General features: G+C 51.9%; 1 protein-coding gene across 1 annotated transcript in view; it reads right to left on the reverse strand.

The window, feature by feature from the left end:
- Nucleotides 1-678: 678 nt before the first annotated feature.
- Nucleotides 679-11,792, reverse strand: part of LOC130207544 (cadherin-23-like) — a 31,717-nt gene continuing 20,603 nt past the window's right edge. The window contains exon 7 of the mRNA XM_056436191.1: nt 679-897. Coding sequence (XP_056292166.1) covers nt 679-897 — 219 coding nt within the window. The remainder of the gene's footprint in view (nt 898-11,792) is intronic.

Raw genomic sequence — 11,792 nt, forward strand, 5'->3', positions numbered from 1 at the left:
CAAGGCCAGGCAGTACACGTGGGTGAAGGTGTTGGATGGAACCATCAGGGCAGCCAGGCTAGACCGGGTTTACATCTCGACTAGTTTTAGCAACGGTTACTGTCCAGTCACATTTACCCAGAAATACACCGACCATCACTTGGTCACTGTAGAGGTGCACACCGCACCAACCACCAAGGGTAGCTTTTACTGGCATTTTAACATTCAGGTGCTTCAGGACAGCGTTTTCTGTCAAAGTTTGAGGTTTTCTGGGAGATCTGGAGAGGAAGGAAGGGTGACTTTGGGTCTGGAGTCAGTGGTGGGATGTGGGAAAGGAGCATATATGCGTCTTGGTTCAACAATACACAAGTCACTCCACCGTAAAAGTCAAAAGGCTCATTGAAGATCTAGGGAATGAGATCAGGGATTTGGAGCACAGTCACACCAGGACAGACACACACAGGCTTCAGCAGAGGAAACAAGAATTAGGTTCATTTTTCGTGAGCGAGCTAAGGAGCCTCGGTCAGGTGGGGTTCACCAGTGTTAGGGACATGGATGCTCCTACTTCCTACTTCTTCAATCTGGAGAAGTCCGTCTCTCGGACCAAACAAATGGTTTCTCTCCGCCTCCTGATGGTGAGATGGCGACTGAGCCCAGCCGGTTGAGATGAGAGACAGCAGTAAGTTTCTAGCGCCCTCTTCAGAAGGAGGACAGCCACAAAGAGGCGTTGACGAGCTGCTTCAGGACCTTCCTCAGCTGGGCCCCGAGGGAGAGCTGCCCTCGATGCCAGCATCTCCCTGGAGGAGCTGACCGCTGCTGTGGGTCAGATGGCTGCTGGGAGAGCTCCTGCTGGACAGGCTGCCGGCAGACTTCTACAAGCACTTCTGGAAGTGTTTGGGAGCCGACCTGTGGGAGGTGCTGCAGGAGTGTTCACAGACAGGCCTGTTACCCACAACATGTCGACATGCAGTGCTGTCACTGCTACCGAAAGGGACTTGTCCTGTTGAAGAACTGAGACCGGTGGCGCTGTTATGCAGACTATAAACTTCTTTCCAAGGTGCTCGCCAACCGTCTGAAAAACTTTCTACAGACTATAATCCAGAGGACCAGTCTTACTGCGTGCGGACAGATCCATCATGGACAATATTTTTTCTCATGAGACTTATTAAGTGTTTGTAAACTGTATGATATTGATGTGGGTGTACTATCCTTAGATCAAGAAAAGGCCTTTGATCGTGTTGATCATAGTTTTCTTTTTCCACTTTAAGGGCTTTTGGTTTTGGTGAAGGTTTGTGTCACTTTTGGGTTTAATGTACAGGAGGCTTGGTGCCTGGTGAAGGTGGGGGCGCTGAGCTGTCAGTTCAGGTCAGAGAGGTATTAGACAGGGATGTCTATCTCTGGACAGCTCTATGCTATTGCCATTGAACCTCTTCTGAACAGACTGAGATCCGTCTGTCAGGCACTCTTTGCAGGCCAGGGCTTGACAGCTCGTGGTGTCAGCATGCGCTGGCGATGTTAATGCTTTCGTCAAAGACCAGAGGGATGTCGATGTTCTGGGGAGCAGTTTAGTTTTTGTTTGAGAGGGCATCTTCAGCAAGGTAAACTGGGGAAGAGCGAAGCTTTGCAGGTTGGGCAGTGGGTAGGCAAGGAAACACCAAAGCTACCAGGCAACCTCAGATGGGGAAGGCAGGGCTTGAAGGTTTTAGGTGTTTTTTTGGGAACAGAGGAGTTTCAAACACAGAACTGGGAGGGTGCTATGGAGAGAGTCTGTACTAGACTGTCGAAATGGAAATGGCTCTCGCAGCTCTCTTACAGGGGGAGGGTCCTAATCATAAATAACTTGGTTGCCTCGACCCTTTGGCACCGATTTGTAGTTCTTCCTCCACCACAGCCCTCCACCACAGGTCCTGGTCCGATGTGAGGTTTTGGGGCAGGGATGTCTATGTGTACAGATTGTAAAGCACTCCGAGACAAATTTGTAATTTGTGAAATTGGGCTATACAAATAAACTGAATTGAATTGAATTGAATTGATCGAAAGGATCCAAAAGGCAGTTGTGGATTTCTTCTGGTCCGGACTTCACTGGCTGAGAGCTACGGTGCTGTACCTGCCGGTCCAGGGAGGAGGACAGGGCCTTGTGGACATTGCATCGCGCATCAGAGCTTTCAGATTGCAGACGGCTCAGAGGCTACTGTACAGCTTTGGCCTACCATGGACCGATGCTGCCTGCATGCTGCTGAGAAAGGCTGGACGTTTAGGGTATGATAAACACCTGTTCCTACTTCAGCCCCAGTCAGTGGATTTAACTGGCTGACTGTTCTACCAGTCTGTCTTACAGGCATGGCAGGTTTTTACAGTCCACAGGAAAGCTGTGATGACACCAGGGATGTGGCTCTTTGAGGAGCCACTGTTTGGGAAACAGCTACATCTCATCCCAAGCCCTGGCGCGGTCAGCCTGAGATCTAGACTGAGAGGCCGGCTGTGTGAAGCTGGGTCATCTCATGAAGACCTCCATCCCTCAGCTTGCGGAGCTGAGGCAGAATCCGGATCAGCAGGCTGCTGCTCAGGCTGGTGGAGGAGGTCTGTGCTTCTCTACCAAGCCCTTAGGCATTTGTTGAGGACCCCACTATATTCAACCAATGGGATGATGAGTGTGAGTATGTCTTCCACCTCTGGTGGTCTGTCCTGCGGTTGGACAGTGGAAGGAGGAGGACATCTTGTCCTGAAAGACACCCCAGTTGGGGAGTTTGAGTCTCTGGGAGAAAGGAGGAAAGGCCAGATCTCTGTGAAGGTTTCTAACCTGCATTCTCTGGAGGGTGTGAGGGTGTCAGAGTGGACAGGTTTTTGAGGATCCTCCCCAGGGGCAGTTGGGTCCCTGTACAAACCCCTGTAGATAAAAGGACAGAGACCTCCAGTGGAGGATTGTACATGGGGCCATAGCTACGAACGGTATCTGGTGCACCTGGATCCGGGCTCAGGAGGCGGCTGTCCTTTCTGCTCTCAGACAGAAACTATCCACCACTTGTTTGTGGAGTGCTCCAGACTGGTCAGACTTTTCAGTCGCCTGGGCAGTGTATCAGGGCTTAGGGAACTTCTTTTTATTTATGGTCCGAACTATTCCCAAAAAAAACAAAAGTGTGCACACACTAATCAATTTCCTCTCAGGACTGGCCAAACTGGCAATTTGGTCCAGGAAAACCGCCACCGCGTAGTGCAGGGTCAGAAGACGCTGAAGTCTGATGCTGCCGGGCTCTGACCGCTCGGCTCAGGGTGGGTTTGGTTTTTACAAACTAACAAATAAAACAGAACTGTTTGTGGCATTTTGGGCGCTAAAGGGCGTCCTGTGTTCAGTTAGAGGCGCTCTGTTTTTTGAACTTATGAGTTGTTGTTCCTTACTAACGTTTTCTTGTTGATGTTTGTTTATTTGTATTTGCATTATTTAGTTTTGTAATTTTTGATGAACAGTATAACTGTAACCTGAAATGAATGAAAATAAAGACACCTAGACAATCTCTCTCTCTCTCTCTCTCTCTCTCTCTCTCTCTCAGTTCACAGTAGTTTAATTTGTTTGGTGATTAGTTGGAATTTTTTCTCCCACGAGGAGACACGGTATGAAGATTGCCGGTGACTCCTCGTGCAGCGTGGAGAATTGGCTCGGGCAGTCGGGAAGAAAGTCGGGTTCAACTTTGGCGTGAAGTCCCGCCAGATGAGCAGCTGGTCGTGATCTTCCTGGATCAGGTGAGCCGTGGTGGAGGGGTCTCTCGGTGGGAGATTTGTTTGTGCAGGTGTTTCCGCTGGACCAGCCGTCACCAGAGTCCTCGTTTCAAGCGTCTCTCCGCTCATCTCTGATGAGTTTCTCAGCAGAGAGCTCTCCCGGCCCGCGAAGCTGGTCTCCCGATGGGAGAGATCTCACTGGGTTCAAGGCTCGATGAAGCATAATGAGTTACCGTAGATCGGTTTATATGATACTCAACGACGAATGAGTTTTGATTGATTGATTGATTGATATATTTATTTGTCGGTTTGAGTACAGGTGCAAAACATCGAAATTACAAGAAAGGATGGATGAAAGATTACAGCATAACATGGGGAAGAAGGCGGAAAAACCAACTTGACTATGCCGAGAGAGGTACAGTGTGGGGAGCAGGAAAAAACACCTTAGCACATAAGCACATACATTTTTGACATGACTTGCAATGAGTAGGAAGGGAGGAGGGTAATCCAACAGCTGGGTGATCTAAGCCCATCCATTGAGGGCAGAAGGTAACCACCACCGACAAGCAGCCAGCCGGTCTCAGGCGCCAACACAGCAGCGCTTGGCCACAGCCCCGTACGGTCCCACTGGGTGGTAAAAAGCAGGCGAAGGCGTGGGCTGGGGGGTGCAGGGTAGTGTATGCTATCAGTATTATTGAAAGTTCGTGTGCGTGTTCTGGTATAGGTCCTCCCTCTCAGGCCACAACAGACAGGTTCTCAGTCCAAGATGGTCGTTGCCATGGAGATAGCCTTGAAAGGTCCTGGGAGAAAACAACCACAGGTGTCTGTGGATGGATAGAAAGGAATGAGAGGTTCTCACTTGGCGATCTTCAGGGGTTGTTGTTCCAATGTAACGGCCTTGGCCAAGGCACCGTTCTGGTTGAGGGAGCAAGCAGATAAGATTGGGATTGTTTGGTCTCAGCAGCTACATCAATTTCGCAGCTTTTCCACCACTTTCCTCCCATTTTTCAATCGATCAATTTCGTCGACGGGCAGCCTTAGGGGGCTTTTAACTGTCACCGTTCCTTAATTTTCCGATAAACCAGGGCAACGCCAAATCAAACAGCAGAAATCCTGTAATCATAGTTCCGAATAGGAGATGTCATCTCGTCCTCCACGGAAAGGCTGCTAGGCACCACGACCGTCCATCGTGTAACCAGCTGCAACGTCCCGGCAGGACGGGCAGTTCGAACCCACAAGCTACTCGAGAAGGCGGTGTCAGTGCGTTGAGACCAGTTGATCAGATGATCAGTTGATCGGTCCATGGTTTTAGTTCAGCGAAGAAGCGATGAGAGAGTCTCAAGTATAAAACAAGACAAGACATGACGAGAGAAGCCAAGCAGGGAAGGGAAGGTCATGGGGAGGAGAGGGAGAGAAAATGCGACCGCCTCCGAAGAGAGCCAAACCTGCGCTTCAGCGTCAGAGTAGATGATGTTAACTATAACGTCAGAGTAGATGATGTTAACTATAACGATGAAGTGCTTTCATTGCGGGGAGGAGGGGCACACTGCGAGGGTCTGCTCGAAGCGAGGCGACCCTGCGCCAGCTGGTCTGGGCGGCTCGGGTCCGTCCGGCGCGCTACACCAGCGTGGGGAACAGCAGGTGAGGCGGCTGCCGCTGCCGTGACTGCGGGGCTCATGCGGCGTCTCTGAGAGGAGGCCGCGGTGGCGGCCGCTGCTGGGTGCAGCGCCGATTCCAACGGAGGCGGCGCGGCGTCACTGCTGCTGCCCGACACACATGTGGTGGGTATGAATGAGGGAGGAGTGATGGGGTGATGGGCAAGGGTGGTGAGGGTGGGGATGAGGGTGGGGAGGCTGGACAGGACAGTGAAAGGCAGGCTGTGGGTGGAGTCGGGGCGGTGAGAGGAAAGGAAAAGAAGGAAAAAGCGGACCAAAAAAATGGAGGATGTGGGGATCTGCCAAGAGCAGTGGGGTAGAGGCTGGGGGTGAGGTGGGAAGTGAGGAGGAAGAAACAAGAAAAGAAGGGGAAAAACAAAAAGATTAAAAAACAAAAATAATATTGGTGATGGTGGTGGTGGTGATGGTGGCACGGGCTTAGAGGTGGAAGTGGGAGTGGGGTGGAGAATAATGAGGAAAGTGAAAGGAGGAAAAGGAAAAAAAGCGAGGACAGGGGTGGCGAGAAGCCCATTGAGGGGTAGGACAGGTGGGGAGGCGAAGAGGTGGAGGAGGAGGGTGCAGGGAGGAGGGGCGGAGCAGGTGGAGATGGACGAGGAGGAGAGGGAGCAGGGGGCAGAAAGGGCCTCAAGAGAAAGAAGAGTGGCCAGAGCTGGCAGCGAGGCCAAGGCCAGCAGGGTGGAAGTGAGGAGGAGGTCAGGGCGGGGCCGGTGGAGGACAGTAGTGACGAGGAGGGTCAGAGGACAGCGACTCTCCTCTGTTTTAACAAATAGTCAGGTAAAAGCTGTACACAGATGATGAGATCAGGCTGTTTCTGCACAAAACAAAGAAAAAAAAGTAGAGGTCAAGAATCACTTCCCTGACCTCGTGGCCTTTGTACACTCAGTGCCATTTCCACATGAGGGGAAAAAATTAGACAGACAAGAGGTTTTAGGATCAAAAGTTTTTGCCCAAAGTAAAGGAGTGCATCCAGCAGGGGAGGTGGAGAGCTCAATGTGTTTATTTGATTTGTTGGTTTTAAGTTTTGTTGTTTTAAACTCTTTTCTTTTAATGAACACATTCAGAGTCGGAGTTTTAAACGTAAATGGGCGAGGACAGTAAGAACGGAACATCAATTTATGATTTAACAAGATGAAGGCCAACGATGTTCTCTTCTTACAAGGACGACAGCGACAGCACCAAATCTAGGCGGACTAGGAGGGAGTGGGGGAAGTCCTCCTGAGCCACAACACCAACCTCAGCGGAGGTGGGCTTCTCTTCTCCAGGGCCTTCAGCCCGCGGTCACTGGAGAGTCAAACACATCGTGGAGGAGGCTGTTCTTTGTGAAAGCAGTTCGACCTTTTAACGTGGTTTTTATAAATATCTATGCTCCAACAACTGGGACAGAGAGGCAGCTGTTTTTTATCCAAAGTTAATGATGTTTTAAATGACTGTGCCTCGGAGGATTTTTATTCTTGGGGGATTTTAACTGCACAGAGGATGATTTTAAAGGACAGAAATCACACAGAAACCATCCAGCTTCACAGCAGGTGCTGAGGAGGCTGGTCCATTCTCATGGTCTGGTGGGCGTACTTGTGGAGAAGGATGCATCCGGACTGCCGACAGTACACATGAGTCCCACGTTAGGGAGGAAGGATCTCCTCAGCCAGGTTAGAATCCGTGTTAGCAGTTTTAAGCACCATTTTAATATTTTTAAAATGTGCAGCATTATTCCAGCTGGTTTTACTAGTCACTCTTTGGTTCTATTTTTTTATTTAATTTTTTTGGGGGGAAATTTTTTAAAATTTAAAAATTTTTTTATTTTGGGGGGTTTTTTAATTTTGGGGGGGCCAAAGGGGATTTTAATAACCCCCCGGGGGGGTTTGGGACCGGGGGAAAGTGCCGAAAGTAAATCTCCTCTAAGGAGGCTCCTGGGGTCTGGAAGAGCGGGGAAAGGGGACTAGGCCGAAGAAACAGATGGGTTCCCCCGGGAGGGGGACGGGTTTTCCCGCCCAGAGGGCGGGGAGGGGGGGAAGGGAAGTCCCGCCCCAGGGGGGGCCCCTGGGGGGGCTACGGGGCTTCCCAGTAAAGCGGGGAGCGCCCCCTAAAAGGGGGCGGGGGGGTCCTGCCTCTCGGGGTTTTCCCCCCGTGGGGGTTTCCAGCGCTACAGAAGGAGTGGCCCTTTCTGTTTTTTTTCGGTTTTACAGGTGCCAGGGGGGCCGGGCTGAGGATGGGGGGGCAACCTCCCGGTTTTTCACCTTACTGTGGGTTGGGGGTGTTTTTAGAGGGTTGTTTTTTTAAAAAAGTTTTTACTTTTTAAAGGGGTTTCGAAATTTTGATTTTCCCCGAAAAAGTTTTTAAAATTTAAGAGAGGGGTGGGGGGTGTTCTGTTGGGGTAGAAAAAGGGGGCCTATGGGGGGTTTCTGTCTTTTTGGGGAAGAAAAATTTTTGGACCAGTGGGAGATTAAGGGGTGTTTTTAAGGGAAGGGGGTGTGTGAACCCAAGGGAAGGGGATGGGGGTTTTTTGCCCCGGGGAAAGTGCGGGGGAAAAAAAACCAGGGGGAATTTTTTAGCCCCCTTTTAGGGGTGTTTTTGGGGGCCCCGGGTTCCCCAAAAACCAGGGGGGTTTTTGTTTTCAAACCACGTACCCCGGGAAAAGGGGTCTGCCTCCCGGGGCCACAGGGGTCCTTTTGCCCAGCGAGGCCTAGGGGAGGGCCCCCAGAGGGCTGTCGTCCTCCTCGACCTGTCTCCCAGCTGCCCAGCGAGACCGGGGCTACCTGTGGGCCCTCCGCGGGCTTTGCACCCCCAAAAAAGGGGACCGGGCCCCTTTAGAGGGTCCCTCCCCCCCAGCCCAAAAAAAGGTTTTGACCAAAAACCCTTTTGGGGGACCCAAAGGCCCCTTTCTGTCCTGGGTTCCCTCTGGGGGGCCCTCGGGGGCCCTTTGACCCCCGGGGGAAAAGGGGTAACCGCCCTCCCCGGCGCTCTTTTTAAAAGGGGGAGGGGGGTTTTCCAAAAAGGTTCCTGCTTTAGACTGGGTTTCTGCCCGGGGTCCGCTGGGTTTTTCTTTTTTCTTCCTTTTTCCCTTTAAACCCTGTCCTCTTTCCTTTTTCCCTCCTCCTTTTTCCCTCCTTTTTCCCCCTCCTCTCCTCTCTCTCCCTCCCCTCCTCTTTTTTTCCCCTCCCCCCTTTCTTTTTTCCCCCTTTTTCCCCCCCCCCCTTTTCCCCTTTTTCCCAGCTGTTTCCCCTTTTCCTGCCCTCCCTCTGCCCCTTTTCCCTTTTCCGAGCCCTTTTTCCCCCGTTATCTGTTCTTTTTTCCCGCAGCCCCCATCGGGGAAAAGATTTTGTTTTTTCTTAATTTTTGTCAGGTTTTCCTCTTTTCCCCTTTTTATTTTTCCCCTTGGGTTTCCCCCTTTCTCCCCCTCCTCCTACCCCCCCTTTTCCTTCCTCTTCAGCCCTCCCCCTGTCTTTCTCAGAGTAGGGGCTCGGGCCCCTGGGGTCCCCAGCAGGTGGAAGCCCTCTCAGTCTGGGGGCAGATGATCCGAGGGGACGGGTAGGCTTCACTCTTTGCCCCTGCGACTGAGCCAGTTTGGGAAACCCGGGCCGGGACCGCGGGGCGGGGGGCAGGGGGCATCCCGGGGGGGGCGCGGCTGGGGGGGCAGCCCCGGGGGGAGGGATGGGGCCCGTGGTCTGATTGAGGGGTAAAAAGAGGGAGGAAAGGGGGAGAGGGGGGGTTGGGGGGACTGGGACGGGCGGGGAGCGGAGGGGGAAGGGAAGGAAAAAAGGGAGGGGGGGAAAAAGAATGGGGGGTTTGGTAAAGGGGGGGGAAAAGGGGGGGGAAAATAAAAAGGGGGGGGAAGGGAAAAGGGGAAAGGGGGGGAAAGGGAAAGGGGAAAAGGGGTGGAGAGGGGGGAAAAAAGAGGGGGGGGGGAAAAGGGGGAAGGGGGGGAAAAGGGGGAACAAAGGGGGGAGGAAAGAGGAACAAAAAGGAGGAAAAGGGGAGTGAGAGGGGGAGAAGGGGGGAGGGGGGAAAGGGGGAAAAGGGGGAAGAAGAGTATGGGGGAAATGGGAAAAAAAGGAAGGGGGAAAGGGTTTTCAAAAGGGGAAGTGACAGAGGAGGGGGGGGAGGGGGGGAAAGAGGGGGAAGGGGGAAATTTTTAAAAACAGAAAGAAAATTGGGTGGAAAGTTTTAAACCAAAGGTGTTAAAAGGTTAACTGGGCTAAAGAGAAGGAAAACAAAGAGGGGAAAAGGGGGGACGGAAAGTCCCCACAGGTAAAAGGGGGTGGGGTCCTCCTCCCAGGGTTTTAAAGACATCAGGGGAGGAAAAAAGGGTGAAAGAGGGGCCCCCGGTCAGAAAGGGGAACACCCCACAGAGGGGAGTTTTTACATAGGAGTTTCGGGGATTTGGATTTTTTTAATAAATTTTTTAAATGCGAGGATGAACCAGAGAAAAGTTTAACCCTGGGGGGCCAAATTTATCGGGTCGGTGAGGGAGATCCGGATCCCGAAACATGGGTGGAAAAGGGGTCTCCAGCAGGTAGGAAACCAAAAAAATTTTAAAATGTTTACATTTTGGTTTTATGTCATGTTTTATTGGGAAATTTTTTTACCCAGGAGCGCATATTGGCATTTTAATACAGTTTTAACTTTCGATAGGAATTTTAAAAGGTGTTGTTTTATTTTGGGGCATTTTAGGCTGAGGAAGAGTGATTTTAATAATCTTAGGCAGTGGTGGGACCGGGGGGTAGAAATTAAGCTCCTTTGTCAGCAGCACACTTTTCACTAGAGACGCCCCCAGATCTATGAAGGACCTGGAGACTGAGATAGTGGACCTAGAAAGTTTAAACGAGTCCACAGGAGATCGAGGACATATTGAAGTCCTCAAAAAAAGGGCCTCCCGACCTGTTCAAAAAATGCAAGGCGCACTGGTCAGGTCCCGATTCCAGACCATCGCGAGATGGACACCCCCTAGCTTCTTCTTCGGCCTGGAGAAGAGGAGGGGCAGGCGAGTGATCCACTCACTGCTGACGGACGAGGGCAGCCCGGGTTTTGGGGCCAAGCCAGATCCGGAAGGGGGGGGGTTTTCCTCCCTTTATGCCACTGAGTATAGGGAGGAGGGAGAGTCGAGGGGGGGCTCTGTGGGGGGGCTGCCCCTCCAGGGTTCTCGACAGACCCATAACCCCCCAAAAGCTGAAAGCTGCCCTGCAGGGGTCAGGGGGCCCGTGAGGGCCCCCCGCTGAATTTTACAAAAATACTGGGGTGTCCTCGGGGTTCCCGCCGGGGGCCCGGCCCAGGCAGGGGCCATGAAGGCCCCAGGACACTAAATGGGCCCGGCTCCTTTTGGGGGAAAAAGCTTTTTCCGGGTTGGCCCCCAGGGTGGGGGGTATGGACGGTCCTCCATCGGGGAAAACCCCTTTTGCCCGGCAGGTCCTTGGAAAGCCCCCCATTGGGACGTTTTGGAGGTTCCCGTGTTGGGTTGGATACGGCTGTTTCTAGATAGGAAAAGGCTTTTGCCGGGGTTGAACCGGCTTTCCCCTAAAGTTTTGGGGAAGTTTGGGTTACCTGGTTTATAGAAGATCAAGGTGTTGTACAGTAATGTTTAATTTAAATCATGTCTTTTTAGAGGATAGAGGGTCCGAGGGCGGCTCTGTGGGAGTGCCCTCCCTCGGTTCTTAAAAACCCATATGGGGACCGGTTTTATAAAGGAATATTTTACGGCATTCCGAGACTTTTTGGATCAAGAAAAAATGAGAAACCTTTAAATAAATGCTGTTTTAGAGGCTTAAGGGGGAACTGGAAAAAACAAGCCCCCTGTGGGGAGTGGCGTTTTCCTCCGGCTTCCACAAAAAAGGAAGAGGTTTTTTTTGGAATTACCTGGGGCCACAGGGGCTGGGAGGGGCCCGAGAAAAAGGGGAAACTTTCCAATGGAAAGGGCGCCCCCAGATGTTTTTAAAATAGAGTCGGTTTTAAACAATCATTTCATCCCAACTGTGGCACGGGCTGGACCCCCCTCGGTTTTTAGCCAACTAAAAAAAGTGGTGGTTTTTTTTTATTCAGGGTGAAGGGGGCTTTTTTTGCCGAAGGGGGGACAGGGCCTTGTCCCCCGGGGGAGGCCATTTTAGATTACATTTGCAGAAGTTTTAACGGCCGGGTTTTTAGTGTGGGGGAGTGGCCGCTGCACCCGCGGCTCCCTGGGGTGGATACGCCGTTTTAAAGCCCATTTTAAAAAAAAAAGGGGGTGCCTTTTTAAAGGGGTTTTTAAGCTTTTTAAACAAAAAGGGCCCCAGTCGACTCTCTGCTGGTTGTTAGAAACCAAAATACCGACAAGCAGCAGCCCCTGGACTAACGGGGGTGAACAAAAACCCCCCCACGTTGGGGGTCAGGGCCTGAGGCCCCCCCCCCTGGGCTCCCCCTGGGAGCATTTCCATGGCGGGGGGTCCGGGCTGTGGA

Source organism: Pseudoliparis swirei, chromosome 17 (genome assembly GCF_029220125.1).
Source record: "Pseudoliparis swirei isolate HS2019 ecotype Mariana Trench chromosome 17, NWPU_hadal_v1, whole genome shotgun sequence".
Classification (NCBI taxonomy): Eukaryota; Metazoa; Chordata; class Actinopteri; order Perciformes; family Liparidae; genus Pseudoliparis; species Pseudoliparis swirei.